Consider the following 24,882-nt stretch of genomic DNA (forward strand, 5'->3'; position numbering starts at 1 on the left):
ATGCAAGGACCCAGCTCTCCTCCTGCCTCCCCTCCAGCCCCCATTTCCGCACTTGCCATGGGGGCACTGGCAGCAGTAACTGTCTACTGGCTGGCAGGTGCAGGCAGGGCAGCCAGCTGTGCTCCCCAGCACCCATCCCAGGTTAGAGATGGGACTCTCTGCCCAGCTTCTGCCTTGATGGGAGCTGTGATTCATGACATGGGGAGAGGGATGAGGGGAGAGCTGCTGGTGTCTGTGTGGCCTCTCCATTCCCTTTCCAGCTGCCAGCCATATTTTATGGGATGGTTTCCAGAGTCTTGCCTCTCTGGAGAGAGCATGGGTCAGCTTGAAGTGAGGCTGCTACCCATGGGGCTATGCTTGGAGGAGGATGCCAAATGCCCAGATTCTGGAAGGAGCAGGAACATGTGGCAAGAGACAGTCTCCATTTATTAGTGACAGTAAGATCAGCAAAAAATAGCCTGATCTTTGTCACATCTTCATTCCTCCAGTGTCTCTGCAGGGCACAAGCAGAGCAGCTCTAATTGCTCCTGGGTGTGCAGAGCAGAGATCAGAGCCTGGCAGCTCTCTCCTTGCCCTCTCATGCTTTCTTCTCACCTTCCTCTCATCCTCTCTGCCCTTTTCTTTGCCATTCCCTTTTCATTTGCCAGCATGGATACAACTGGTACGTTTGCCTGTCTCTGCTGCTTCATTGCTGCCCATACTCATCTTCAAATGCCTTCAGAGACCTCAGTCCTGGTGCCTTGGCTGAGCCTGCTGCTTCATTGCTGCCCATACTCATCTTCAAATGCCTTCAGAGACCTCAGTCCTGGTGCCTTGGCTGAGCCTGCTGCTTCATTGCTGCCCATACTCATCTTCAAATGCCTTCAGAGACCTCAGTCCTGGTGCCTTGGCTGAGCCTGCTGCTTCATTGCTGCCCATACTCATCTTCAAATGCCTTCAGAGACCTCAGTCCTGGTGCCTTGGCTGAGCCTGCTGCTGTCCCCTGCCTTCCTGGCTGTTTTGGGGACCGCTATGGCGGTGTCCCTCCCCTGCATGCACGCAGGAGGACCACACCAAGAGGGATGGGCAGGGGCTGCTTCAGGGTGGGAGACCCACTCTGGTTAGGGAGAAGGGTTAAGCGCCCATGGTGTGGTGCCCTCGCTGGGTGCCCATCAGCTGCTTGACGTTGCACCACCAGCAGAGCACTGAGTCCCTTCCTGGTTGGCCATGCTCCAGCCTGGCAGAGGAAGCTGCTGAGAAAATGCAATTACAGCAAACAACAGCCACACGCGCAAGCGCTGCAATCCACACCTGGCACTAATTAACTTAATTAGCCCTTAATGAGCTACACTGGTCGGAAGGCCTATTTTTACTTAATTAGCCCCTAATGTGCTTGGCAGAAAGTGGAGGCCCTGATGGATGGAGGGGTTTTGCCTGGCTTCCTCTGCTCCAGCAGGATGCTCCATCATCCCAGCATCCCTAACGAGCTGAGCTGCCTGTGAGCAGAGTGGGATTGAGCCTAGGATGGGTGGGAGCTTGGCACTCATCAGGCACCTGCCTGGCCATTGGTGAGGTTTGGTTACTCACAGGGGACCCTGTGCAGCTTGTCACTGTGTTCCACCTCTCCCAGGGCTGGGTGACATTTAGAACCTGTGATGGTGCACCAGGTGGGTGAAGTCTTGGTGCCAGTGCATAAGGCTTTCCTGTGGATATGATGGCCTGGATGTGCCAGGCTGTGCCACGCAGTGATGGCTGGATCCAGCCCCCAGGACGCTGGGAGGAGAAGTGGTGGCCAAGGTCCAGTGCTTCATTTCCCATCCTGGGGAGTCTTGTCCAAAGAAACACCCCCATGCACAACACAGGCAGTTTGGGTGGGCCAGTGACCCCACTGGTCCCCAGGGAAGATGAGACTGGAACAGACTGGGGGCAGGGATGGCTCAATGCCAGCAGCATCTCTCTCCTGTGTTCTCCAGCCACAAACTGGGTGAGAGGAGCTGGTCCCAGGTGCGGGGGTGATGCTTCAGTCCCTGGATCTGGCCCTGCCGTTTCCACAGCAACCAGCATCATCTGGGCTAGCCCTGGTAGATGCAGCATCTCCCTGGGGGCTTCTAGGAAGCTTCTTCCGATGGCCTGTGTTATACATGCAGGATCCAGCACCTCTGAATCATGCCCCAGACAGGCTAAAAGTAGGGTGCAGGCACCTACCCAGTAGGTGTAGCAAGCCAGGGGCAGTGACAGGGTAGGGAGGTGATGGCACATGTCAGTGGCCCTGATTGGTACCATCCTTTGATGTAGAGATTTTTTAAATGAGCAGAGCAGGAGCCAAGAGAGCAGCGCTGCTCTCCCAGGCTCATCCAGCTCCTACCCAGTTGGATATGTCTGTGAATTAGAGATCACATTGTCTGAGCTCTCCAGCAGCAGCGGAGCAGCCGATCCCATGACGCGCTTGCAGATGGGGTGGCTGTCCCTCATGGCAGGGCACAGCGTGGATGGGTACTTTGGGGCTGGTCCTCACCCATGCAGACTCAAAGAGCAGTGCCATGACAGATATTACCTTCCCTTTGGTTTTGTCCAGAACACCTTCCGTTGCTCCTCATCCTGTGATGTCCTTATGCTCTCTACAATCACCTGAAGGGAAGCTGGAGCAAGGAGAGGGCAACCTCTTCTCCTTGGTGTCAAGCAACAGGACTAGAGAAAACAGTTTCAAACTGCACCAAGGGAGGTTCAGGCTGGATGTTAGGAAATATTTCTTTACTGAAATGGTTCTTAAACATGGGAATGGTCTGCCCAGGGCAGTGGTGGAGTCACCATCTCTGGAGGAGTTTGAGCAATCTGTGGACCGGGTGCTTAGGGACACAGTTTATTCTTGATCCTTCAGTGCTGGGTCAAGGGTTGGACTGGATGATCTTTGAGGTCTCTTCTGGGATTCTCTAATAAAGTTTCTCTTTCTAATTTCTTCCTCATTATCTCTGCCCAAACCTCAACCATACACTTGCCTGTTGCTTTCCCAGTGCAGGCTGTGGAGTAGAGCCACAGTGGGTTCCCTGGCTGCTGGGGCAACTGTCCCTTCACCCCATCCCATAGAATCCCCTGCCTGCCTCTCTCAGGCCTCTCTGGACTGGTGGATGCACCTCTGGCTCATTTGCTTAATGAGTTTAGGGGTAATAAATTGATCTTTATTGTCTTTCCTGGGTCTGAAAGGATTTTGCTGGTTGTTGGAAAGGTTCACAGGCTTTCAGAAGGTTTCTTCTGATTCAGAACTCGATTCATTCAGCCTGTTCTTCCCAGTGTCTCACATCAGAAGTGTGAGGCCCTTTATTCACACCTTAAAGTGTGCTGAGTGTTTAAAGCAGGGTTTAAGAAGCTGGTAGTGGGAGTGGGGAGGGGTCTGAGGGTGGCTGATGAGGCTGCCCAGCACTCCTTGACTACAAAGGGACCAGCCTGTCTCCTGGAGACATCATGCCCCTGAGCAGGATCTTGTCCACAAGGAGTGTCCTTGTCCCAGATGAATTTCTGTCCCCAGAGGATATCCTGTCCTGGATAGTGATTGTCTTCAAAAGGGATGTCCTGTCCCCAAGGACCATCTTGTCCTGCATGGTGGTCTTGTCCCTAAGTGGTATCCTTTCCTAGAAGCAAGTACTGTCATGGCCAGGAGTCCTTTCCCCAAGGGTCACCCTTCCCTGGATACAGGTCCTCTCTCCAAAGGTTGTTCTGTCCCTATAGTACATCACATTGGAGATGTGGCTCTGGACTCACTGGTCCCACTCAACAGGACATTTTCAAGCTGCTCATACCACAGCACATCCAGGCACTCCTGAGCCCCCTAGGCACTCCAACATCCTCTAAGGGGCTGCTGTTCACCCAGCCTTGCCACCCCCCCAGCAATGCCCTCACTATGCCTCCCTCCCCATGGGCAGATCCTCTGTGGGTCCACTCACAGCCTGCTTATAACAACACTTTGCTACAGAAGGAAGGGCTCTCAAGTCCCAAAACAGGGCTGTTATTTTGTTGTGAAGAGAAAGTAGGGCACTGAAGTGCATTTGAAGGTGAGCTGATATAGATTTATTGGTGGCCAGGTCTCTTTAGGAAAGGTATTTAAGTAGTGCTATGAAGATGCTGGAAGAGCATTTGCAGTGGTGAAATCTGCCATTCACCCCTAAATGAGACTGAGGGGTCCAGCCATGCAGCTTGCCCAAAAGACAGCTGCTGCTGCTATAGCAGTGTGGCTGCTTTCACCGTGGGCTGAAGCCTGTGAACAAACCTCTACCCTCTCCTGCTAGCTGGCAGGTCTGGTGTCTCTGCCTTTGACACCCATCTTCCCCACCAAAAAGTGTTTTGGCCTCTAAAATCATAGTATCATAGAATCACAGAATTGTTTCAATTGGAAAGGATCTCTAAGATTGAGCCCAGCCAACAGCCTAAGACCACCATGGCCATTAAACCATGTCCCAAAGTGCCAGGTCTACACATCTGCTGAACACCTCCAGGGACTGTGTCCAGTTCTGGGCCCCTCAGTTTAGGAAGGAGGTTGACTTGCTGGAAGGTGTCCAGAGAAGGGCAACAAAGCTGGGGAGGGGTTTGGAGCACAGCCCTGTGAGGAGAGGCTGAGGGGAGCTGGGGTTGGTTAGTCTGGAGAAGAGGAGACTCAGGGGTGATGTTATTGCTCTCTACAACTACCTGAAGGGAGGTTGTAGACAGGCAGAGGTTGGTCTCTCCTCCCAGGCAACCAGCACCAGAACAAGAGGACACAGTCTCAGGCTGCACCAGGGGAGGTTTAGGCTGGATGTCAGGAAGAAGTTCTACACAGAGAGAGTGATTGCCTGTTGGAATGGGCTGCCCGGGGAGGTGGTGGAGTCACCATCACTGGAGGTGTTCAGGAGAAGACTTGATGGGGTGCTTGGTGCCATGGTTTAGTTGATTAGGTGGTGTTGGATTAGTTGATAGGTTGGACGCGATGATCTCAAAGGTCTCTTCCAACCTGGTCTATTCTATTCTACTCCTATTCTATTCTATTCCATTCTATTCTATTCTATTCTATTCTATTCTATTCTATTCTATTCTATTCTATTCCATTCCATTCCATTCCATTCCATTCCACTCCATTCTATTCTATTCTGTTCTATTCACAGCCTCCCTGGACAGCTTGTTCCAGTGCCTCAGCACTCTTTCTGTAAAGAAATGTTTCCTAATAGCCAATCTAAACCTCCTGTAGTAATATTTCAGGTCTTTTCCTCTCATTCTATCACCTGATACGAGACAAAAGAGACTGATCCCCATCTCACTACCACCTCCTTTTAGGTAGTCATAGAGAGCAATGAGGTCTCCCCTAAGCCTCCCCTTCTCCAGTCTGAACAACCCCAGTTCCCTCAGCTGCTCCCCATTAAGACTTCTTCTCTGGATCCTTGTGGTAGTTATGGGCTCTGCCTTAAAATTTTTTTCACAGATCTTGAACAGGAAGTAGTAGAATGTAAATAAATCACTCTTGGGTGTATAAAGGAAAACAATGACAGTCCTAAACAGTCCCATTGGAGAGATAAGGAACTTGACCTAGTCGTACCAAGACAATTTCCCTCTCTTCTCGCTTCCTCGGGTTGGGAGATTCTAACTTTGTGCTTCTGCTGGCTTCTGCTTCACCTTAGCTGCATTGTTTTGGCTAAGTTCTAACTTCTCTGCTCTGTCTCTTGTCCCTTTTATGTAGGGGGGTTGCAGCGGGGGAGAAGCTATTATCTTCCCCTGGTCTTTGACCAGGGGGCTCCTTGTGCTGTTCATGAACTGCAAATACCTGTAGATATTGTAACTGCTGTCTATTTTGTCCATATTCATTGCATTTCATTGTAGAGTGTCGTTTTGCTTGTAAATACAGCTTTCATTTTCTTCCAACTGAGATGGTCTGGCAAATTTAACATGTGGTGGGGAGAGGGGGAGGAATTTTCGACCCACCACAGCCCTTCAGAGAGAAGCATTGCTCCAGAGATACCTTGCTGCTGTCACCCCAGTGGTGGTCCCCAGGGACAGCGTCCATCTCACCTGGTCACCATTACCTCCCTGGGGAGGGAGAGCCTCATGGCACAGCGCAGGCATTGCCCCCGCCTTGGGCTTGATTGTTAATCTCTGGTTTGAGAGCAAGCAGGGGAGAGATAAATTAGTCCCATTCTTCTGGGAAGAATGAAGTGACCCTGCGAGGTGAGGGGCGGTGGCGACGGCTGCCCCACTGGCCGAGGCAGAAATGCTAATTTCTTCTTTCCTCCACCAAACCACCGAGCGAAAAATGCTAATGGGGCTGACGGCAGGCTGGAGATAAAAGTCAGTGTGTCTGCCTGCGCGCAGGCAGATGGGTTTGAGCACCACGATAAGCTGGCAAACAAGGTAATTAAAATAATCAAAATGCTAAACAAAGGGGAGGATGGAGGCAAGTGGTACAAAAGGCTGGGAGGGACGAGCAGCTCCTGGGAAATGGCATCTGGGTGCAGGCAAGGAAGAGGAGGGCAGAGGGATGGAGGTGGGGGGTGGGCTGGGTTTCCTGTGGGAGTTGAAGGACCGCAGGATGCATTCAGGTAACCCACCTCATCTTGGAGCCCTGTCCCCAGGCTGCAGCTGCCCCCTGCCATGGAGACATCTGCCTCTTCCCCAGCCACTGCCAGCCACTGCCTGCCACAGGGCGCTTCACAGTGGGGTTTTGGGAGTGGAGGTCCCTGTCCCAGGCTGGCACTCTGCAGTCGGGAGGGAATGTCGTGCAAAGGGAGCTCAGGCAAATTCCCACCGACTGGGCAGATTTCTCTGGTTTAAAACAATCTGCCCCTATTCTACTGCTTGAAATGTCATAGAATCACTGAATGGTTTGGGCTGGAAAGGACCTAAACCACCATTTACTCCCATCCCCTTTGCCATTGCGGCACACCTGCCACTAGAGCAGGCTGCTCAAAGCCTCATCCAACCTATCCTTGACTGCTTCCAGGGATGGGGCATCTACAGCCTCTCTGGGCAACGTGTTCCTCACCACCCTCACGGTGAAGAACTTCTTTGCATCTAATCTAAACCTATTCATTAAAGCTAACCTCATGAAGTTTGCACAGCCACACCTCTCAAGCCTGCCCAAGGTCCCTCTGGATGGCATCCCTTCTCTCCAGCATGTCAACCACACCACTCAGCTTGATGTCATCAACAAACCATCCATGTTACCCACAAGCATGTTAAACAGCACTGGTCCCCGTACTGACCCCTGAGGAATTCCTTATGCACCTGTTCTGTGCAGCATCAGCCTTTACCCTCCCCTGATGCTGTCCTTAGGCCTGGCACAAGGGGCAGTGCCACCACACATACTCCCACCCTTTGTCACCCCATGCGTCTCTCCTCCCCAGTTGCACAGCACCCACTGTGAAACGTGCTCTGGGCAGTGGGAACATCCGTTCTGGGCTGCCCCCAGCATACAAGGTGCAAGGTGCAACATGCAATGGGGATGTCCCTGATGTGCTGTCTCTGTTGTGCAATGTGCAGCATGTAGTGTGCAACAGGGATGTCCCTGAGGGGCTGCCACCACCATGCAACGTGCAACGTGCAACATGAGACATGCGAGGTGCAAAGGCACCGATGGGACATCGCTGATAGGCTGCCTTCAACACGCAACATGGGGATGTCCCTACCAGGCTGTGCCAGGTTCCTGTGTGTCCAGTGGAGTGTCCTTCTCCTTCCCTAGGGATGTGCATCCATCCCTGGGGCTTGCCCAGTGGCAATGCCGCCCCCGACACACACCCTTGCTGGATCAAGGAGCCCGTGAGACAGTTTTGGCAGGAGCCACAGAGGGTAGAGAAGAAGCAGATGCCCTGTGAGATGCTTTGGGAGGGTCAGGGCTGAGATCCCCCTGGCTGAGCTGCCTGCTGTGAAGGAGCTATAGCCAGAGAGCAGGCCGGCGGCTGGCAGCCTGCCCGGCGGCGAGCTGAATCTCCGGCTGCAGTTTGAAGCTCGCAGACAGCTATTTAACACAAACAGCCAAGCTGTTATCTTTTCCCTTAGGGCCACCATCCCTTTCGCTTCTCAAATGCCAAATTACAGCCTACATTTAATTTCAATGCCACGGGGAGATGCGTGTCAGGGGAGGGCAGCTTCATTTAAAATTAGCCACATTAGATTAGCGGCGATACAGCTGTGGAGGATGGTTTTGGAGAGACAAGAGTGCGTCCCCAGGAACTTTGGGGGAATTCCTCCAGGCACGTCAAGGATTCAGGGTTTGGCAGAGTTGAATCTGGCCCATCTGCTGCATCCCTGGCTCCCGCAGGGATGCTGGCTCTGGCTGGGGATGTCCCACACTGCATGGGGCCAGGATGTGGGGCGTGGGAAGCACGATGCAGAGCTGCCATGGACGGATGCAGGGCACAGTGCACGTTTCCAGCCATCACCTCTTAGTGGTTTGACCAAGAGAAATTCATAAAGGTCTTTAATTAAAGCAGTATATTATTTCTCTGGCAGCACTCTTGGGAGCAGGGCACAAGGTAGTGTTGACTTCCTGGCCACAGCGCTGGCGTTGGTGGGATTCTTGTGACCTTAGGGATATGGGTTGAGCAAAGAAGGGGGAAACCAGCTCTGCTGGCACACAACTACATCCTCCTCTGGTCTCTGCCCCCAAAACTATGGTGGATTGGGTTTGTTGGGTGTTTTTTCTTTAGGGGGGGTGGGGAGAAAATAATCAGAGGAGTTGGAAACCAGCTGTGTTCGTGTAAAAAGTGTTGGCCCAAGACTCAAAGTTGTTGTTGCTCTCTTTCTTTTTTTTTCTAATACCAAAATGTGGAAATGCTGAAAAGTGTGGGCAATGCATTCATGGGGAATAGTAGTGACAGCCAGAAAAAGCAGAGAGAGCCTGTAATTGCAGGCTTTCACTGACAGCAAAACAACCCTTTAATAATAACTAAATACAAAGAGCGTGCAGAGAGCAATCTTCTCCAAAAGAAACAAACACTCGTTTCTCTTTTGCTTCCTCCTCGCCAGAAGCATCTCTGCTGCAAAGGATCCGGCCAGCATTGCCCTGTGCCTCCTTCAGCCCCAGCGTGCCCCACCAGGCTCTCTCCCTCCTCCACGCTGGTACTAGTGGTGCCAGCCTGGCCACACGTGAGGTGTATGATGGGTTCGTGGCACGGAGGATGTAGCATCCTGTGTGCACGGGATGATAAAACAACTGCAGCCCCAAAATCCCCTGGGGCAGGGCTATAGAGCACAGGACATTGAGAATGAAGCAGAAGAAATATGGAAAAGGAGATCTCCAGGGAGTTTTTTTGGTGGGGGTAGGGGCCATGGGGCAGGTCCACCATTGCTCTGACTCCATGTTCAGAGCAGAGCCCTTCAGGAAGGCTGCAGCAGGAATCCGGACAGCCTCCCCCCCCACCACCCAGCACAGGGATGCTCCTGCACATCCGAGTTGCAGGGCTCCTTCTGTGCATCCTTATCATGGGATGTGCCTGCATCTCCATCACACAGATGGTCCTGCGTGTCCCTGACAGGGCTGCTCTTGCACGTCCCCATTGCAGAGGTGCTTCTGCGTGTCCCTATCTCGGGGCCACTCCCCATCGAGGGGATGATCCTGCTCAGCACTGGTGCTAGCTGGCCGCATCCCTTTGGGTGCTCACCTCAGTTCACCCTACGTGACCCAGGGACTAGCATGGCTCCAGCAGGAACAGAAGAAATGCTGACGGAGCCACGGCCGGTCCTGTGGGGACCTCAGCATCTCCTGTTTCTCACAGCGTGCTGCGACCCTCTTGCAGCACTCCCAGCTTCAATGGGCAATGTTATCTGGCTCTGCCTTGCAGAACCCCTCTGCCCTGGCATAGCGAATCCAACCCCTTTGCTGCGGGCAGCTCTTCAGCGCCCGAGACCACCAAAAATAGGTTTAGCCTTCCCACGCAACCACCGGCTATTTTTACAGCAGGTGAGAAAGTGGTGGTGAAGGAAGAGGCTGGGTAGAGCCGTGCCGGGCAGAGCAGTGCCGGGCAGAGCCGTGCCGAGCCGTGCCGGGTAGGGCTGTGCCGAGCCGCAGGGACGTGCATCAACATGCAGAGCGGTGTGCAAGCCCGACGGTGGCTGGACGGTGTCTAGCTCACCCAGACAAACTGCTGCGGGGAAAGGTGGCAAATTCAGCCCTAAAAATAACGGTGGAGAAGGAGATTCTTTGCCTTGAGCTGGGGACAGTAAGCTGAATCCTGCCCATGGGACCTGCTGGCAGGAGCTCCTTGTGGCTCCTTCTATATTTAGGCTGTAATTTAGGCGCTAGCTCCAATTAGAGAAGCAAGGCCACATCCTCAGCTCACATAAATCAGTGGAATAACTCTGGTGCCGAAGCCACCCCGTCTGTCCCCTCCTAATCCCCAGGGGTGACATTTGGGGTGGGAAGCTGCTGTGCCCAGCCTGGGCTGGCCGAGCCGCCGGAGCCAGCCCCGGTGTTGGGGAATCTGCCGCCTCGTGGGGCTTCAACTAATGTGACTTGCATCTGTAATTTATTTTTAAAAGGGGATTCTTGCTTCCTCTCTCTCCAAGCTGCCTGCTGGCTGCTCCTGGATTTTCCAAGCAAAGGGAAGGGGAAGAGGGGTATGAATAAAATATCATCATGACAGCTTTTATATATATACATGAACCCGCTCCACCAGGCTGCAAGCTTCATTTTTAAATAAGAAGCTCGACTCTGTTCCCAAGAGGCCAGGAGAACGCGGAGGGCTTTTAAGAGAAGGGACCAAAACAGAAGAGCATTTTCCTCTTCCATCACATCAGGCTGGAGCTGGGTTAATTATGCCTCTCTGTCCTGATTTAAGCACGGGAGCTTATTCAGTACAACTGTTCCTTTATTAATGAATTGCAACCCAATTTTAACCAGAGGAAGCTGGCGAGGAGGGGGGGGGGGGTGTGTGGAAAAAGAGGAAACCTTTTGCCAGTGAGCTATGCTTGCTGCTGCCTTGCATTTACGTAACTTCAAAGTGATGCATTTTTTAAACCAACCTATTTTTGGATGCATGGGTGCATGGACATCCTTGCAGATGTGCTGCCTGCCTTCTCTCTGTGTGCGCCCCGTGCTGCCGCATGGCGCAGCCCCTCCTGGGCACGGCTGGGATCCTCCACCCCGCTGGGATGGGACGTGGCCCTCCCGCTCTCTGCCAATGCCTGAGCTGCTGCTGGTTAGCTCTGGCGTGCGTCATGGGGAGCTTAGGACCTGGTGCCAGGCAGTCCCTACAACAGTACCCCAGGACTCTGCTCCTGCCCCAACACACCCTCCTCGGGCTGGAACAAGGGGCTCTTGGAGGGTGTCCCAGGGAGCCACGGCACATGCTGTCCCGGTCCTGTGCCCGTCCCACAGGGCAGTGCTGACACATCAGGGTCCTGCTGTGCCTCGCTGCTGCACTGGGGGAGTCGCGGGCACTGCCGCCCGCCGCTGCGTGCCAGGGAACTGGGGACATATGCTGCTTTTTCACGCCACGGAAACAACACCTGCTCAGCTCCCTGCTCAGCCCCAGGCAGGCAGGAAGTGAGCTCATCCTCCTGGTGGCCCTCAGGACATCCCTATGAGCCCCAGTGGGGCTCAGCATACCCCTCCAGCCATGGGCATCCGTGGGTGGCTTGCCCTCTGGAGCCCTACAAGAAAGCACAGCTGCTCCCCAGTGCCATGCAAGTAGAGAGCGCTGAGAGCACCTTGCCAGCCCTCCCATGTGCCAGGACCCAGCCTGGCACCGGCACCCACCATCGGCACTCACCGATGGCTCACTCCACACAGGGAGAGGTGCCTGGACACGGGCAGCGGGGGGGGGGTGGAGGGGTGGGCGGGCAGCCTCATGGATATTCATGAGCAGAGAGTTCGCTGATCAAAAGGCACAATCCTGTTTTCCTTTATAATATATCTGGTTAATACGGACTTAATGAACGAATGAATAATAAATTAGTCCAATTTTGTTTTCTTTCTTCTTGGAAAGGCAGGCGCAAAGGGGGACTCTGTGCAGGTTTGATTGATAGCAGGGGCTTGCTGGGAGATCTGCTCCTCCAGCCCTTATTAAATATGAAACAAATAATGGTGCAATTGGTTTAATCTGGTTGCAGTGGCGGATGCCAGCCAGGCAGTGGGAGAGAAGGAGGAGGAAAAGGAAGAGGGATTGACTGGTGCCTTCGGCCCATGCTGAGAGAGGGCACAAGGTCCACAGGAAGGGAGTTGGGCAGCTGGGTGTGGTGGGGTGCTCTTGTTGGACTGTTAACCAAAGCAGGCTGCGGGCATGGCAAGGCAGGAAGAAACACTGTGTGGCACTGGCATGACCTAAAAGCATCACAAGAGGATGGATGGGCCCTGAGCTGGAGCAACCCAAGGTCTTCTGGACTCAGTGGGATGGTGTCTAAGGAGCTTTCACCAGAAGAAGGAGAAGATTACAAGCTCCATCAAGAAGAGTTCTGGCCACCCCAATATCATGGCCACAACTCTGGGATGGTGAGGGGTCACATGTCCCCATGCAGGCAGCACAGCTTGCTGATCCATCTCTGCTTCTGCTGGGTACGGCTCATTACAGCCTTTGGGTTCATTTCACGTCCCACCCACTGATGTGAAGCACGAGGACAACGTGTTGAGTCACAGGCCACTGTTGCATCCCGCACCTGGCTCAACTATGGGAAGGGTGCCACACAAAAGGTTGTCATGGGTGGCGTGCCCACTTCCAGCACCACTGTGCCCTGCTTGGAGGTGTCACCCAAAGCAGTGCCCAGGGCCAGCTTATATTGCAAGGTCTCCTCTCTGTCCCCCCTGGTATGAAGGACATTTCTGTCCTCCACCCAGCCTCTGTTGGTGCAGCAGGCGTTTGGTGTAAAAGCTGCTCAGCTCGAGGTAGCTTTCCACTCCTATCACTTCAATCAGAAAAAAATTAAGGGATTCCCAGCTGCCACATCCCTTTGAGGCTCAAAGTCCCTTACTGGAGTCCTGGCCACGGTGGGAAGCCAGGCTGGGGATGAAAGCGTCGCTTACCTGCTTACTTCTGCTCCAGCGCTCCACGAAGAGCAACGCACAGATTACCAAAAGTAATTCCCCCGAGAGAAGGAGGAAAAAAAGAAAGGGGGGGAGAAAAGAGGGGGGAAAAAAAAACCAAACAAAAAAGAGAGAGAAAAAATAAAGAAAGAAAAGCTTGTGCTGTGGGAATGACCAGCTAACCTCGAAAGCCTCTTACCTGGCTAGATTTAACTGCCTTTGTTGCTGCATCAGCCTGAAAAATCCCCTCTTGCATCATGTTGGTGTCGCCGACAGCTCCGAGCCGCTTCCCGGCCCTTTGTAATGAAAGGCAGCTCTGTGCAGTGCAGCGGCCAGGGCTCCTCTGCTCCCTGTTTGGGCTTTTCTCCTGGGAAACCCGGCTCATGTACTGTGGGTTTTTAATTTGCAGGCCTGTGCACAGTGTGGTCGGGGATTCAAAAGCAACCTGGGAAGGATTTGTTTGTTACCAGAGAGCCGGCCCAGCATTAAAATGTCTTCTGCCTCCTTGAGCCTGCTTATCGCCATGATCCGAATTGAGGCACTCCCAGCTCACCTGCAAAGTGGTGTTTCTGAGCCATCTCTCCAATCTATTAATTAATTAATGGCTTTATTAATGCTAAATGAATGGTATGCGTTGTGCCTGAGGGCTGTGGACATGAGGGGCAAGGGAACTTTGGTGGACCCAGGATGTGAAGGCGAAGCCTGTGGCTGTCCCAGGGAAATGGCACAGGTGAGCTGCAGCTCCCACACACTCCCCATCCTTCTCCAGAGAGAGTGCCAGGGCTCCCTCTGCACCCAGCTGTGCCATGCTCTAGCCAGCAGTGCTGTGGGATTGGGAGTGGACAGGACACAATCAAAGGGCAAAGGTGGGGATTTTTGGGAAGCAGCAGAGCATGGACATCTGCAAACCACCTGCATCGTTAAGCTGTGCCCCAGGCCCAAGGGCCATCTTCCCTCATGGTTTTGGGATGAAGTTGCTGCCCTTAGGCTGGCATGGGCAAAAGGGCATACAGGGTCTGCATCTTGCAGCATGGCATTCCCGTCTCACCATCCCCTCTCTGCCTGGCATGAAGGGGAGAACTCCAGGGGCTGGTGTTCCCAAGCCTGGATGCCATCTGTGCATGCCCTTTGATTTTTCTGCTGGCTTGGCCCTAGCCCTCAGAAACGGACAGGGAGGCAAATGGGTTGCGAGGTATCAAAGGCCAAGGCATGCTTACGGATGGGGCACAACCCCAGCCCCAGTGCCCTCTCTGAGTTGGTTTCACCTGGGATGGGGTGTGGCAGCCAGCTTACCCAGTTTAAAAACATGGAAGAGTGTCCATACATGCATGGTTTTAGGGACCCGTGTGTGCCCCAGCACTGAGCTGCAGCACCGGTGTGGAATACGCCTGCAGTGCCCTATTGCCACGTGTCTGGGGACAGTCAGCCCCTTTCCTGGACCTGACACCACTCAGTGGGCAGGGAGTGGGGAAGAGGCCAGTGATGATGTTCCACTCTGGCTGAGGTGGTTATCGCAGTTCCAGGCTGTGCTCCCCTGGTGCTCCCCCTATGCTGGCCCGTGTGCTCCCCTTGTAACCCACATGCTGATCTGTGCCCCGATCCGAGGCTTTGCCCTCCATCCTGGACTGGGCTCCACCTTCGCTCCATATCTGAGCTGTGTTCCACCAGTACATCCCCGGGTCTGGGGGTTCCGGGAGGCTGTTGGGCGGCGCGGGGCGGGGGGCCGAGGGCGGCTGCAGCGGGGGCATGGAGAGCGGCCGGCGCTGTCGGGCCCCAGGGTCGGGGCCGGGCAGGGCGGACCGGCGGTGCCGGGGGGAGGACGGGGGCGGGGAGGGGGCTCTCGCCGCCCCCCCTTTCCCACTGCCCGCCCCCGCGGCAGCGCGACTCGGCGGCGGCTGCAGACGGGGACGGAGGCGCCGAGCAGGTAGGACCGGCACCGGCATCGGCACCAGCACCGGCACTGGGACTGGGTCTGGGACAGCGACCGGGACTACGACCGAGACCGGGACCGGGACCCGGACCGGGTGATGGAGATTTCGCAGCGGGAGCAGGAACGGGCACCAGGGCGGGTGCACCCCGGCTCGTCTCGCTGAGTGCAGGGGCAGGGCGGGAAGCGGGGCCGGATCCTGCCCGGCCGGTACCGGCCTTGGCGGGAGCATCTCCGGGGATGGGGAGCGGAGGAGCCCGTCGCGGGGGTCGCCCCTCTGTCTCACCCTGCCCCGGCTGCCGCTGGCCGGCGGCGCCCGGCTGGAAGCGGGGCCGGATTCCTGCTGCTGGAGGGTGCCGGGAGGGAAGCGCCTGCCTCCCGGGACAGAGGGTGTGCGGTGCCGGAAGGCTCTCGGGGTGATGGGAGGTTTCTCGGGTACTCCACGGAAAGCGGGGCTGGGGTATGCTGGGGGCTGGAGAGGGCGTGGGCGCCGGCTGCGATGGTAGGTGGATCTGAGGTGGGGACCCCTCGCCCGCTTGCTGGGTCTCCCACGTCCTCAGTAGCCACCCTTCTGGCCACCGTCGTGGGGACACGGAGGCCTGCTGAGGAGCCCACCCGAGAAAGGAGCAACCTTAGGGAGCCGTAGCCGTGCCCCGGGGGACCAAGTCCTTGTCTCCCCTGCTCCCCCTGCTCCACACAGAGCCCTGGCCCACGAGGGACAGACGCCCTGGGGGACACGGCGTCTCCCTGGCTGGTCCCAGAGGGCTTACCGGGATGGCCGGCATCGGGGGTGCGGTATGTGTGACATGGCCGAGCTCCCCGCTCAGCTCCGGGCTGCTGCCTCTTCCCTCTGCAATTTTTTACCCTCCCATCTTCACGTCTATCTCTGCAGCCTCCGGTTTCTTTTTTATCCTTCCCTCTTGTTTCAAGATCCGTGGGTTTGTGTGTGGTTTTTTCTAGTCGTCCCCCCCCCCCCCCCGCCGCCTGTTTTCTCATCCATGCTGTAGCCTTCCTCTTTGTTTCAGCCGGGGAAAAAAAAAACACCAAACCAGAAATAATTGCTTCCCTTGTAAAGTTGGCCCTGGCAGAGCGAGCCCCTGGAGAGCGATGCTGCCCTGGTGGCACAGGAGCCAATGGCAACCCCTCCAGCCGAGGTCCCCAGTGCGGAGGGACAGCCACTCACCCCAATAAATACCTGTCACCTCCCAGGGAGGGTGGCATCGGGATGGCCTGTGGCTGGGGGGCACTGTCTGTTTGCCTGGGGATTTCACAGGTACCTCCCTGGTGCTGCTTTCCTAAGGGTGGGCTTTTCTCCCAGCATGATTTGGGTGCGGGCCCTGTGTCTGGGCTTGGGCATCTCTGTCACTTTGGGTCTGTGCATGGTGCTGGTTCCTGGGGGTCCCACAGGGCTGGGGCGGGGGCACAGATGGACTAGGGTCTCAGGGTGGGGGTTGTGTTTCATGTGTGTGCTGCTATGCCTAGGTTTGCCTTTGTCTGGAGCAGGGATGGGGGACAAGGTGTGGGGGGAGTGTTCAGCCTTTTATTTTCCCTTTTGCATGTGTCTTTGATACCATCCCCAGGAGGGAATCCCATTTCCCCCAGCCGCCTTCACTTTGTGTCGCTCCTCCTGCGCTGCTGGGATTCACACCGGCCCCAGGTAAACGCAGCCAGGACCGATCCGTGCTTCCCGCAGCACAGGCAGGCTGTGGGATCTCAGCTGCGCTTCCCGCACAGAGCTGCTTTGTGGCTGGGCCTGGCCTCACCGCCCAGGTGTTGCCGGCTGGGTGCTGGTGGCAGAATCTGGCCCCTCGTTTGTAAGCGGGGAGTAGTTTTGTCCTTATCGCCATCCGCGACAGAGGACAGAGCTAGAATTTCAACGGCATGCCGCGGATCACGTCGGGCAGCAGCCAGCGTGGACGTCACTCCCAGGGGACAGGGTGCCCGAGGGAAGGTGTGGGCACCATGAGTAGGGCAGAGGAGCGACGAGGTCTGCTGAGCCCAGAGCTGAGCTGTTGAGGGCTGCAGGTTTAGCCCTGGTTTTATTGTCTAGTCCCTTGCTTGTCTTGGGGCTGGCTCTGAAAGGCAGGATGGAGGTGATGCTCAGGGTGGGTGCCACACAGCAGGCACGAGGAGTGTTTTGAGAGGTACAAACACCCTGGGGTCTACAAAACACTCGCACAGATACCTCGTCCCCAGGAAGTTTTTTTGGAGGATGTTGTGGCTTTGGGCACCCAACAGTTAGGATAAAGTAAATAAGGCTGGGCTGTAGGGGATCAGAGCATGAAGGCACCCAGCCCTACGCCATGGGGTGTCCTGGCCAGGCCCCTCCAGCTCACCAGTGTCTGCCCCACCACACCAGCTCCGTGGGTTGTGTTTGGAGGAGTGACGTGTTCGGTGACAGGAGGCAGAGGGGCTGAGAGCAGGAGATTGGGAGCGGGAGCTGGAGCCTGGCTGCGACCTGGGGCTGGCGTGGGCAGCCGCTGTGGGGACGGAGAGCTGGGGAGAGGGATGATGAGGGATGGCAGCTTCCTCTGACCTGCCCGGCTGCCTTCATTGTGTGCTGAGCACCGGCACAAGGTGCTGCCAGCCTCTGCCTGCCCTCTTGAAGCCGTTTGAACTCAGACAGGGGGAAAGAAGGCTGGGTGTAGGGTTTCCTCCCACCTCCCCTTTTTCTCTTGTGCTTTTAGACACGAGACATTCCTGAGCGGATATTTGTTGCTGGAGCTGGGACGCCTCCTGCCAGACAAAACTATGGGAAAAGGGGGGAATTGGTTTGGGAAGTTTTCTCCCTTGTCTTGATCCCTTGAGTTATTGAAAAGCCAGCTGCAGCTCAGCACCCTACAGCGATTCCCGTGCCTCCAGCCAGTCATTTCTGGTCTGTCGGTGGTTTGCAAAGAAGTCATCATGAGTACAGGAGTGGCAGCTTGCATTGTTGTGGTTACTGCAGTGCTTTACACGGTTTTGTCTCTATTTCCCCCCCCCCCCAAATCAGGTGTTTAGTTATCAGAATTGGCAAAGTACTAATTACAAAGCAAAAAGCCTCCGTGAAAGAGTCCTAGCTCTGCCCTCGGTGAAGAGTCAGCCTCTGGAGCTGGGAGATCCAGAGGTGTGCTCTGCTGCTGTCCCATGGCCTGACCACCATCCTATCACCATCCCATCGCCCACCCGGCTGGTGGCAGGGGAAGGAGAGGGGAGATGCATTTAGGCAGGCAGGGAGCGGGTGACCTTGCGAGGTCCCTGCTGTCCCGCTTTGCTCCACCACCTCTCGTTTTCGCCCAGGCACTGTAGACATCTCTGAAAGCTGTAATCTGCAAAGCCCTGGGGGGCTCCACACTGTACTGCCTGCTATTATCCCCGAGACAAAGAGGGACAGGCAGGCAGATTACCTTGGCCTTTATTTTTTCATCTGGGAGCAAAGAAAAGCCTTAAATGAGTTTGCTGCCGGGGAAGGATTGAATCGGCAGAGTCCCGAGCAACCTGTGCTCCGATCCCTCACCCCAGGAACAGCTCATGCTGCCACGCTGCTCCCTGCTCTGCCACAAAGCGCTACGGCAGGTTTTGGCTCAGCACTGGGGCTCCCCTGCAGCATCCTCACCTCCTGAAGGCATGTAGAACTGAGCTTGGGGTGCCCAGGAACAGCCTGACACTTGTAACTGAGCTTGTACCCGTTACCTCTGCCTAGTGGTTTCATTTCCAGCCTGGACTGGTGATGGGCATAGGCAGGGCTTGAACGGCCCCATCCTGCACAACTCAGCACCTGGGCTCCTCAGTGTGCTGGGGGGCCTCATCCCTGACCGGGCTGGCTCTGTGCCAAGACAGAATTGCCATCGTGAGGGGCAGGTCCCCTCCATATGGTGGCCCTGGCTGGTTCCCAGCACCAGGGCAGGTGCTCTCGTCTGGGCAATACAAAACCCTATTGTTAGCACCCGCAGGGTTTGCCTCCCCGGGCGGGCACCCGTGCCAGCCCCTGCTGCTCTCCTCGCCCCAGCACCACCAGGGAAGTGGCTTTGCCTGGCTGGGCACAACTGCATCCAACACAGGCCTCCCCACAAAAGATGCTCTGGTGGAGCAGGTGTCCCCCTGTGGTCCCCTCCACCTTGAGCCTTCCCACTGCTGAGAAGGCTGCTGGGTGGGGTTTGTCAACTGGCCGCTAAAGTGCTGATGGTTTCATGCCTGGCACTTAATTATTCCCCCAGCTGCCACCGCTATGTGCCGGTGAGTGGTGCTGGCTGTGACCCTGCCGAGCCCGACCAGGCTGCTGCAGCCCGGGGAGCTGATGGCAGAAGCACACCCCACGTGGAGTTTAATTATTGGCTTTCTTCCTTAACAGAGTACATTGGCTGACCTTAATGCAATTAATTAGGGCTTAATCAACTTCTGGTGGCTCAGCACAGCACACAGCGATTCCTGCCTTTCCAGGAGGGTTTATATGAGGCTGGGGAGGGGTGGGATATAGGCTACAGGCTCAGTGGGGCTGTGCTAGCAAGTGGAGCTCAGTTAGCTGAGTAGTGGGGTAAGGTTCATGTGTTCTCCCAGGCTGGGCTTGCTGCTGGAGATGCTGGTTAAAGCAGGCAGGAGGTGACCTGAGCTTTGTGGAGGCTGTGCTCAAGGTAGTGCCTCTACAAAGAATTGCTTGTGTTGATGGTTTCTGGTATTGTGCTGAGCTCAGGGGGGCTTCTGCAGGACTTACCCCTGTGGCCTATATTGGTCTAGGACTTCCACACTCTTTGAGTGCTCTTTGCTAGTGATGGGACTGAGACTGAGTTGTGAATCTAGCAGCAGCTGCTGGTGGGTGGCTCCCAGGTTTGCACTGCAGGTGCTGGAGGTGATGTGTGGGGAGCCCCTTCACACTGCCCCACACACACCCCATAGCAGGTGTTAGCCCTGGAGATGAGAAAGGAGCTGCCAGTCACTGGCTCTCCTCAGGCAAGAGGGAGCCTCCTTCCCCTCCCTGTCTAGCAGCGTTTCATAACTAATAGTGCTAATTAATACTGCAGGATGTCCTCTGACGTGGGCCCTTGGCTCTGCACCCCATTGCTCCCTGCCGGGTGCCCCACAGGCTTTTGGAGCCTTAAAGAGGGACTGGGGCACTGATGTCTAGTGTAAGGGTTTATTTACATGCTTTGTGACTCCAGCTGCTGGCTTTTAGGTTTCTAAGCTAGTGGACACTTGCTGGCATAACTTGTGACAGGGTGTCCTGTCCCTAGGCTGCTGGCTTCATCTGAGAATGCAGTGACTCAGCCTTGGTCTTGCAGAACACCCCTGGCAATATGGGTGTCCCTGTGTGAGCAGTGGCATCTCCCAGTGTCGGCTGTGGAGATGGGGACTGGGACCAGGGCAGGCCCTGCCACATGCCTTCATGTTCCAGGTGCTTTAGTGCCAAAGCAGCTCCCGTCCCACAGAGTTCCCCTGTTTCACTGGGTCCCCATGTCCCTGGCTGCTCCTAACTCCAGAGGCTGTGTCACCAAAGCCCCCTTGTGCAGGCAGCCCAGTGCTGGGACTGGGAGGTGGTGGCAGGAGCTGTGCCAGCCGCCGTCGCTGGCTTGTTTGCTTCAGCCCTGGTTCATTAATATCGAAGAGCTAATTAGGATTCTGCAGCCCTTTCCATCCAGCCCTCTCCTTTGGAGGCTGGAGGATACTTGTTGTCTGCAGGATTTTGCTGCAGCCCTGCTTAAAGGATTCAACGCTGTTCTGTCCCAGCCTGGAGGTTTGTGTCCCTCTCACCCCTCCCAGCTCATCCACATGGCTAAAGCCCCTTGAAGCCTGGCAAATGGGAAGTGGTATTTGCCAATAATCCCTCTGCTCCCGTGGGCAGGCTTCTCTTATTACAGATTATTAAAAAACCAAAACCCAGGCAGCAATAACTGCTGCCTGGGGAGAGCCCAAGCACAGATTGCTCCTGGTCAGTCCCCACCCAGCAGAAGAGCCACAGGCGGAGGCGGCGCGGCATGGTATGGCAGAGCTGCATCTCCTGGAGCATCTTTAGGTATCTCCAGCCCCTCTTGAAAGCAGAGAAGGGATTAGCCAAGATTGTCTTGCTCCCTGGGAGTGAGTGGGGATTCCTACAAGCTGCAGACTAAATCCTGTTTCTCCCCACAGAAGCTACATGGAGCCCTGGAGGAGGTGGAATAAACCCCACTCTGGCTTGCCATGGCTCCACACCCTGATGACACTATTCTCCAGCCTCGCTCTTCTCTCCATAGCTGGGCAGGGCAGAGGCAGTTCCTGCACTGGCATCTCGTGGGCACAGTGTAGAGCTAGCACTGCTCACTTGCCTTCCCTCAGGGACAAAACCTACCTCTGCTCCCAGTTTTTTGCTTTACTTTGCAAGGCTTGTGGGAAAGTATGCCCAGAACTGGGGATGCTGTCTCTGAGACAGGGCAGGGATGTTGCTCCATGTTGCTTCAAGTCTGGCGAAGAGCAGCCCAGAGTCTGCCTTGATGGAGGATGGGTTTGTCCCATGGGAAGTACAATCCACAAAAGATCTGTAGTTGCTTTGCAACTTTGGTCACAACAACCCTGTGCAGCACTACAGGTTGGGGTCAGAGTGGCTGGGGAGCAGCCAGGCTGAAAGGGACATGAGAGTAGTTGTTGACAGCCAGCTGAGCATGACCCAGCAGTGTGCCCAGGTGGCCAAGAGGGCCAATGGCATCCTGGCCTGCATCAGAAATAGTGTGGCCAGCAGGAGCAGGGAGGTCATTGTGCCCCTGGACTCTGCATTGGTTAGGCCAAACCTTGAGTCCTGTGTCCAGTTCTGGGCCCCTCAGTTTAAGAAGGACATCGACACACTTGAACGTGTCCAGAGAAGGGCAACAAGGCTGGGGAGAGGCCTTGAGCACAGCCCTGTGAGGAGAGGCTGAGGGAGCTGGGGTAGTTTAGCCTGGAGAGGAGGAGGCTCAGGGGAGACCTTATTGCTCTCTACAACTACCTGAAGGGTGGCTGTAGCCAGGAAGGGGTTGGTCTCTTCTCCCAGGCAACCAGCCCCAGCACAAGAGGACACAATCTCAAGCTGCACCAGGGGAAGTTTAGTCTTGAGGTGAGGAGAAAGTTCTTCACCGAGCGAGTCGTTCGCCATTGGGATGTGCTGCCCAGGGAGGTGGTGGAGTCCCCGTCCCTGGAGGTGTTCAAAAGAGGCTTGGACGTGGCACTTGACGCCATGAGGTGTTGTGTGACAGGTTGGACTTGATGATCTCTGAGGTCTTTCCCAACCTTATTGATTCTGTGATTCTTTTCCTGCCCTTTTTTCCCCCCTTTTTCATGGAAAAAATATACTGATTTCCCTGCAAGAAGTCTCAACTGCAGCTCGAAAGACTTCACGGCATGGGTTGGGGGGTGGGGGGGTGTTTCCTTCTGCTTTTAAGTCATTTCCCCTTAAAATGTCATTCAGGGAAGGCTGCTTTTTTTAAAGCAAAAAGTCTGTGATGACATTTTAAGTGGAGAAGAAAATTGCTGCTTCGTTTCAAAATGTCAACTTTGAGTGGGGTGAGTTTCATTTTATTTTTTTTTATTTTTTTTTTTATTCCAGTGTTTCCCAGGGGGGAAAAAGCAAAATGATTTATTAGACTCAAGCAGCCATTGCCCACCCCTTCACCCCCCAAAAATAAACCCTTTTTTTCAACCCAACTGCATTTTTGCAGCAGGGAAACTTTAGCCAGGAGACGCCGTGCTTGGGTGGGGTGCTGCCCTGGGGAGGGCCAATCCGAGCCTAACCCGAGCCCTCTGTGGCGAATCTTCTGGCACAAAACTCTGTCAGGGACCTGCAGGAAACTGGCTCCATCGCTGCTGACCACTGTGGGAGGGCTTAAGGCTGTGTCCAGGTTCTGAAGCTCTCCTCTGCTTTCCCTCAGTCCTGCGCTCCTGGTTTTCTTCCACGCAGCTCTCCTCGAAAATTGCTTGTGCTAGATTAGGCTGGAGACTGGAGTTATCTTCCTTTTATTTATTAGGGCAATTATACCTAATGATTCACATGCTCCTGGAGAGTAATTACTCCCAAATACAGCACTGCCAGTGTTCTTCCCCAGCCTGGATGTGGTGATTCACAAACGCATCGCTCCCTACAATTCCAGCGATGATCCCTTAATTGCCGATCCGGTTCGGAGGCGGTTAAGGAGCGATCGAGAACCCAGTGGCACCATCGCTGCTCCCAGTTCACTCCAGTGGTGTGCTCACTCACCTGCTTCTCCCCACTGCCATGCCACTGGCCATCACTGCTTGCCTCCTGCCTGGGTTTTGCTGAAGATTTCAGCTGAGCCGAGCCCCTCAGGCTGTGGGATTGGTGCTTCTCAAAGACCTGCAGTGCTTGGAGGGACTTCTTAGGATCTCAGGTAGTGATAGGACTAGGGGGAATGGAATGAAGCTGGAGGTGGGGAGGTTCAGGCTGGATGTAGGGAAGAAGTTCTTCACTGTGAGAGTGCTGAAGCCCTGGAATGGGTTGTGCAGGGAGGTGGTTGAGGCCCCGTCCCTGGAGGTGTTTAAGACCAGGCTGGATGAGGCTCTGGCCAGGCTGATCTAGTGTGGGCTGTCCCTGCCCATAGCAGGGGGGTTGGAACTAGATGATCCTTGTGGTCCCTTCCAACCCTGACTGATACTATGATTCTATGGTCCAGTAATGGCTACGGCCACAGCCTGGCTGAGGGAGAGCCAAGGCTGCCCCCCATTAGAGTCACTTCTTCCAGGGTGGGCACAGCTCCTCCACCCTTCCAAAATGTTGCAGTGATGTGGCTCAACCCTTATCTCTTCATAGCACTTGGGTGAGAGTTCATGAAATACCAACGTGGAAAGCCAAACCTTCCAGGTTTTGCACTACAAAAGGTCCCCTTACTCCACATTGCTCGTTGTGGGGCAGTTGCAAGGGATGTTACCCCCTGTCCCAGAGCCTGGCAGCCCTCTTCCTGTGCTTCCTGAGGGAGGGGACATGTAGACACCCTTGCTTGGGGATCTCTGTTCACTGTGAAGGGTCTGGCTGAGCCGGAGCATCCTGTGAGGGATGACACACAGAGTCCAACCTGCTGAGCTGCTCTGGCCTCAGGAGAAAGCAGAGCCCTTGGGATGGAGGAAGGTTTCAGAGAGTGTTTTGAAGGGTATTGGTGCTTCCCAGTGCTGCCTCATGGCTTGGTAGGGCAGCCTGGAGCTTGAATTTCTGCCTTGTGGGTTAAGGGGAGCCTAGGATGATGGCTGTGCTGTGGTTAAGCTTTGCTGGTGCTGCCCAAGGCCACCCTGCGGTGTTTAGCCAGAGGCTGGTGGTTTGCCATGGTGTCTTGGCCCAGTGAAAAGCTGTTTTTTGGTGAGCTCAGTGAGCACAGCATGGCTGTGATTTGCTGCTTTGCTCTTTTTTAGCTAAAAGAAGCTCTTCCCTTCTCGGTGTGTGTGCAGGCTGCACTGCGCAAACCTGCACCTGCCACCCATCCCCTCCTGCCGTGGGCACTGCTCTGGGGCTCCCATCCATAGATGCCAAAATTGCTGCTGGGAGGAGAAGAGGCAGCACAAAACCCCCTTTCTGCTCGCTGCCACTTGCCTTTATCCCCAGCATCACTTGGGTGGGCTCCTGCAGCAGCCTGCCCTAGTCACCCTGCTACCCCAGCGTGTGGGGCTGCTTGTGGCAGCCACACCAGCAATGCTCGGTGAGCATTCACCAGGGCAATAGCTCCCTGGTTTCATTCCACCCACACCCAACTTCTTAGCAGAGGATCCATGCCCCTTTGCACCACTGCCTGGCTTCAGTCAACAGCTCCTGTGGGCAGCTAGGAGGCCGCTCCTAAAGGGCTACCAGGGGATTTGTGCTCTGATGGCTCCCCGCAGCTGCCCTCTCCACCTGCCAGGCTCTCCTCAGTCAGATGGTGGAAGATGCTCTGACCACCGTGGGGAGGGGGCTGGCTCCTTTTTCTCTCCCCATCAGATGTTTGTGATGGTGCTGGGGGGTTGCCTTAGCAGGGCTGGTAAGTCCTGGGGACAACAGTGGTGCAAGCAGAGGGTGTCTAGGCTGGAGGATAATGCTCTAGAATGGGAA

General features: G+C 55.3%; 1 protein-coding gene across 1 annotated transcript in view; it reads right to left on the reverse strand.

Moving 5' to 3' along the window:
* DNAH1 (dynein axonemal heavy chain 1) overlaps positions 1-13,474 on the reverse strand; it is a 134,007-nt gene extending 120,533 nt beyond the window's left edge. Inside the window, 1 exon segment of the mRNA XM_054178053.1 lies at positions 13,417-13,474. Within this exon segment, the coding sequence (XP_054034028.1) occupies positions 13,417-13,474 (58 nt within the window).
* Positions 13,475-24,882: the final 11,408 nt, after the last annotated feature.

The sequence above is a fragment of the Dryobates pubescens genome, chromosome 1 (genome assembly GCF_014839835.1).
Source record: "Dryobates pubescens isolate bDryPub1 chromosome 1, bDryPub1.pri, whole genome shotgun sequence".
Taxonomy (NCBI): Eukaryota; Metazoa; Chordata; class Aves; order Piciformes; family Picidae; genus Dryobates; species Dryobates pubescens.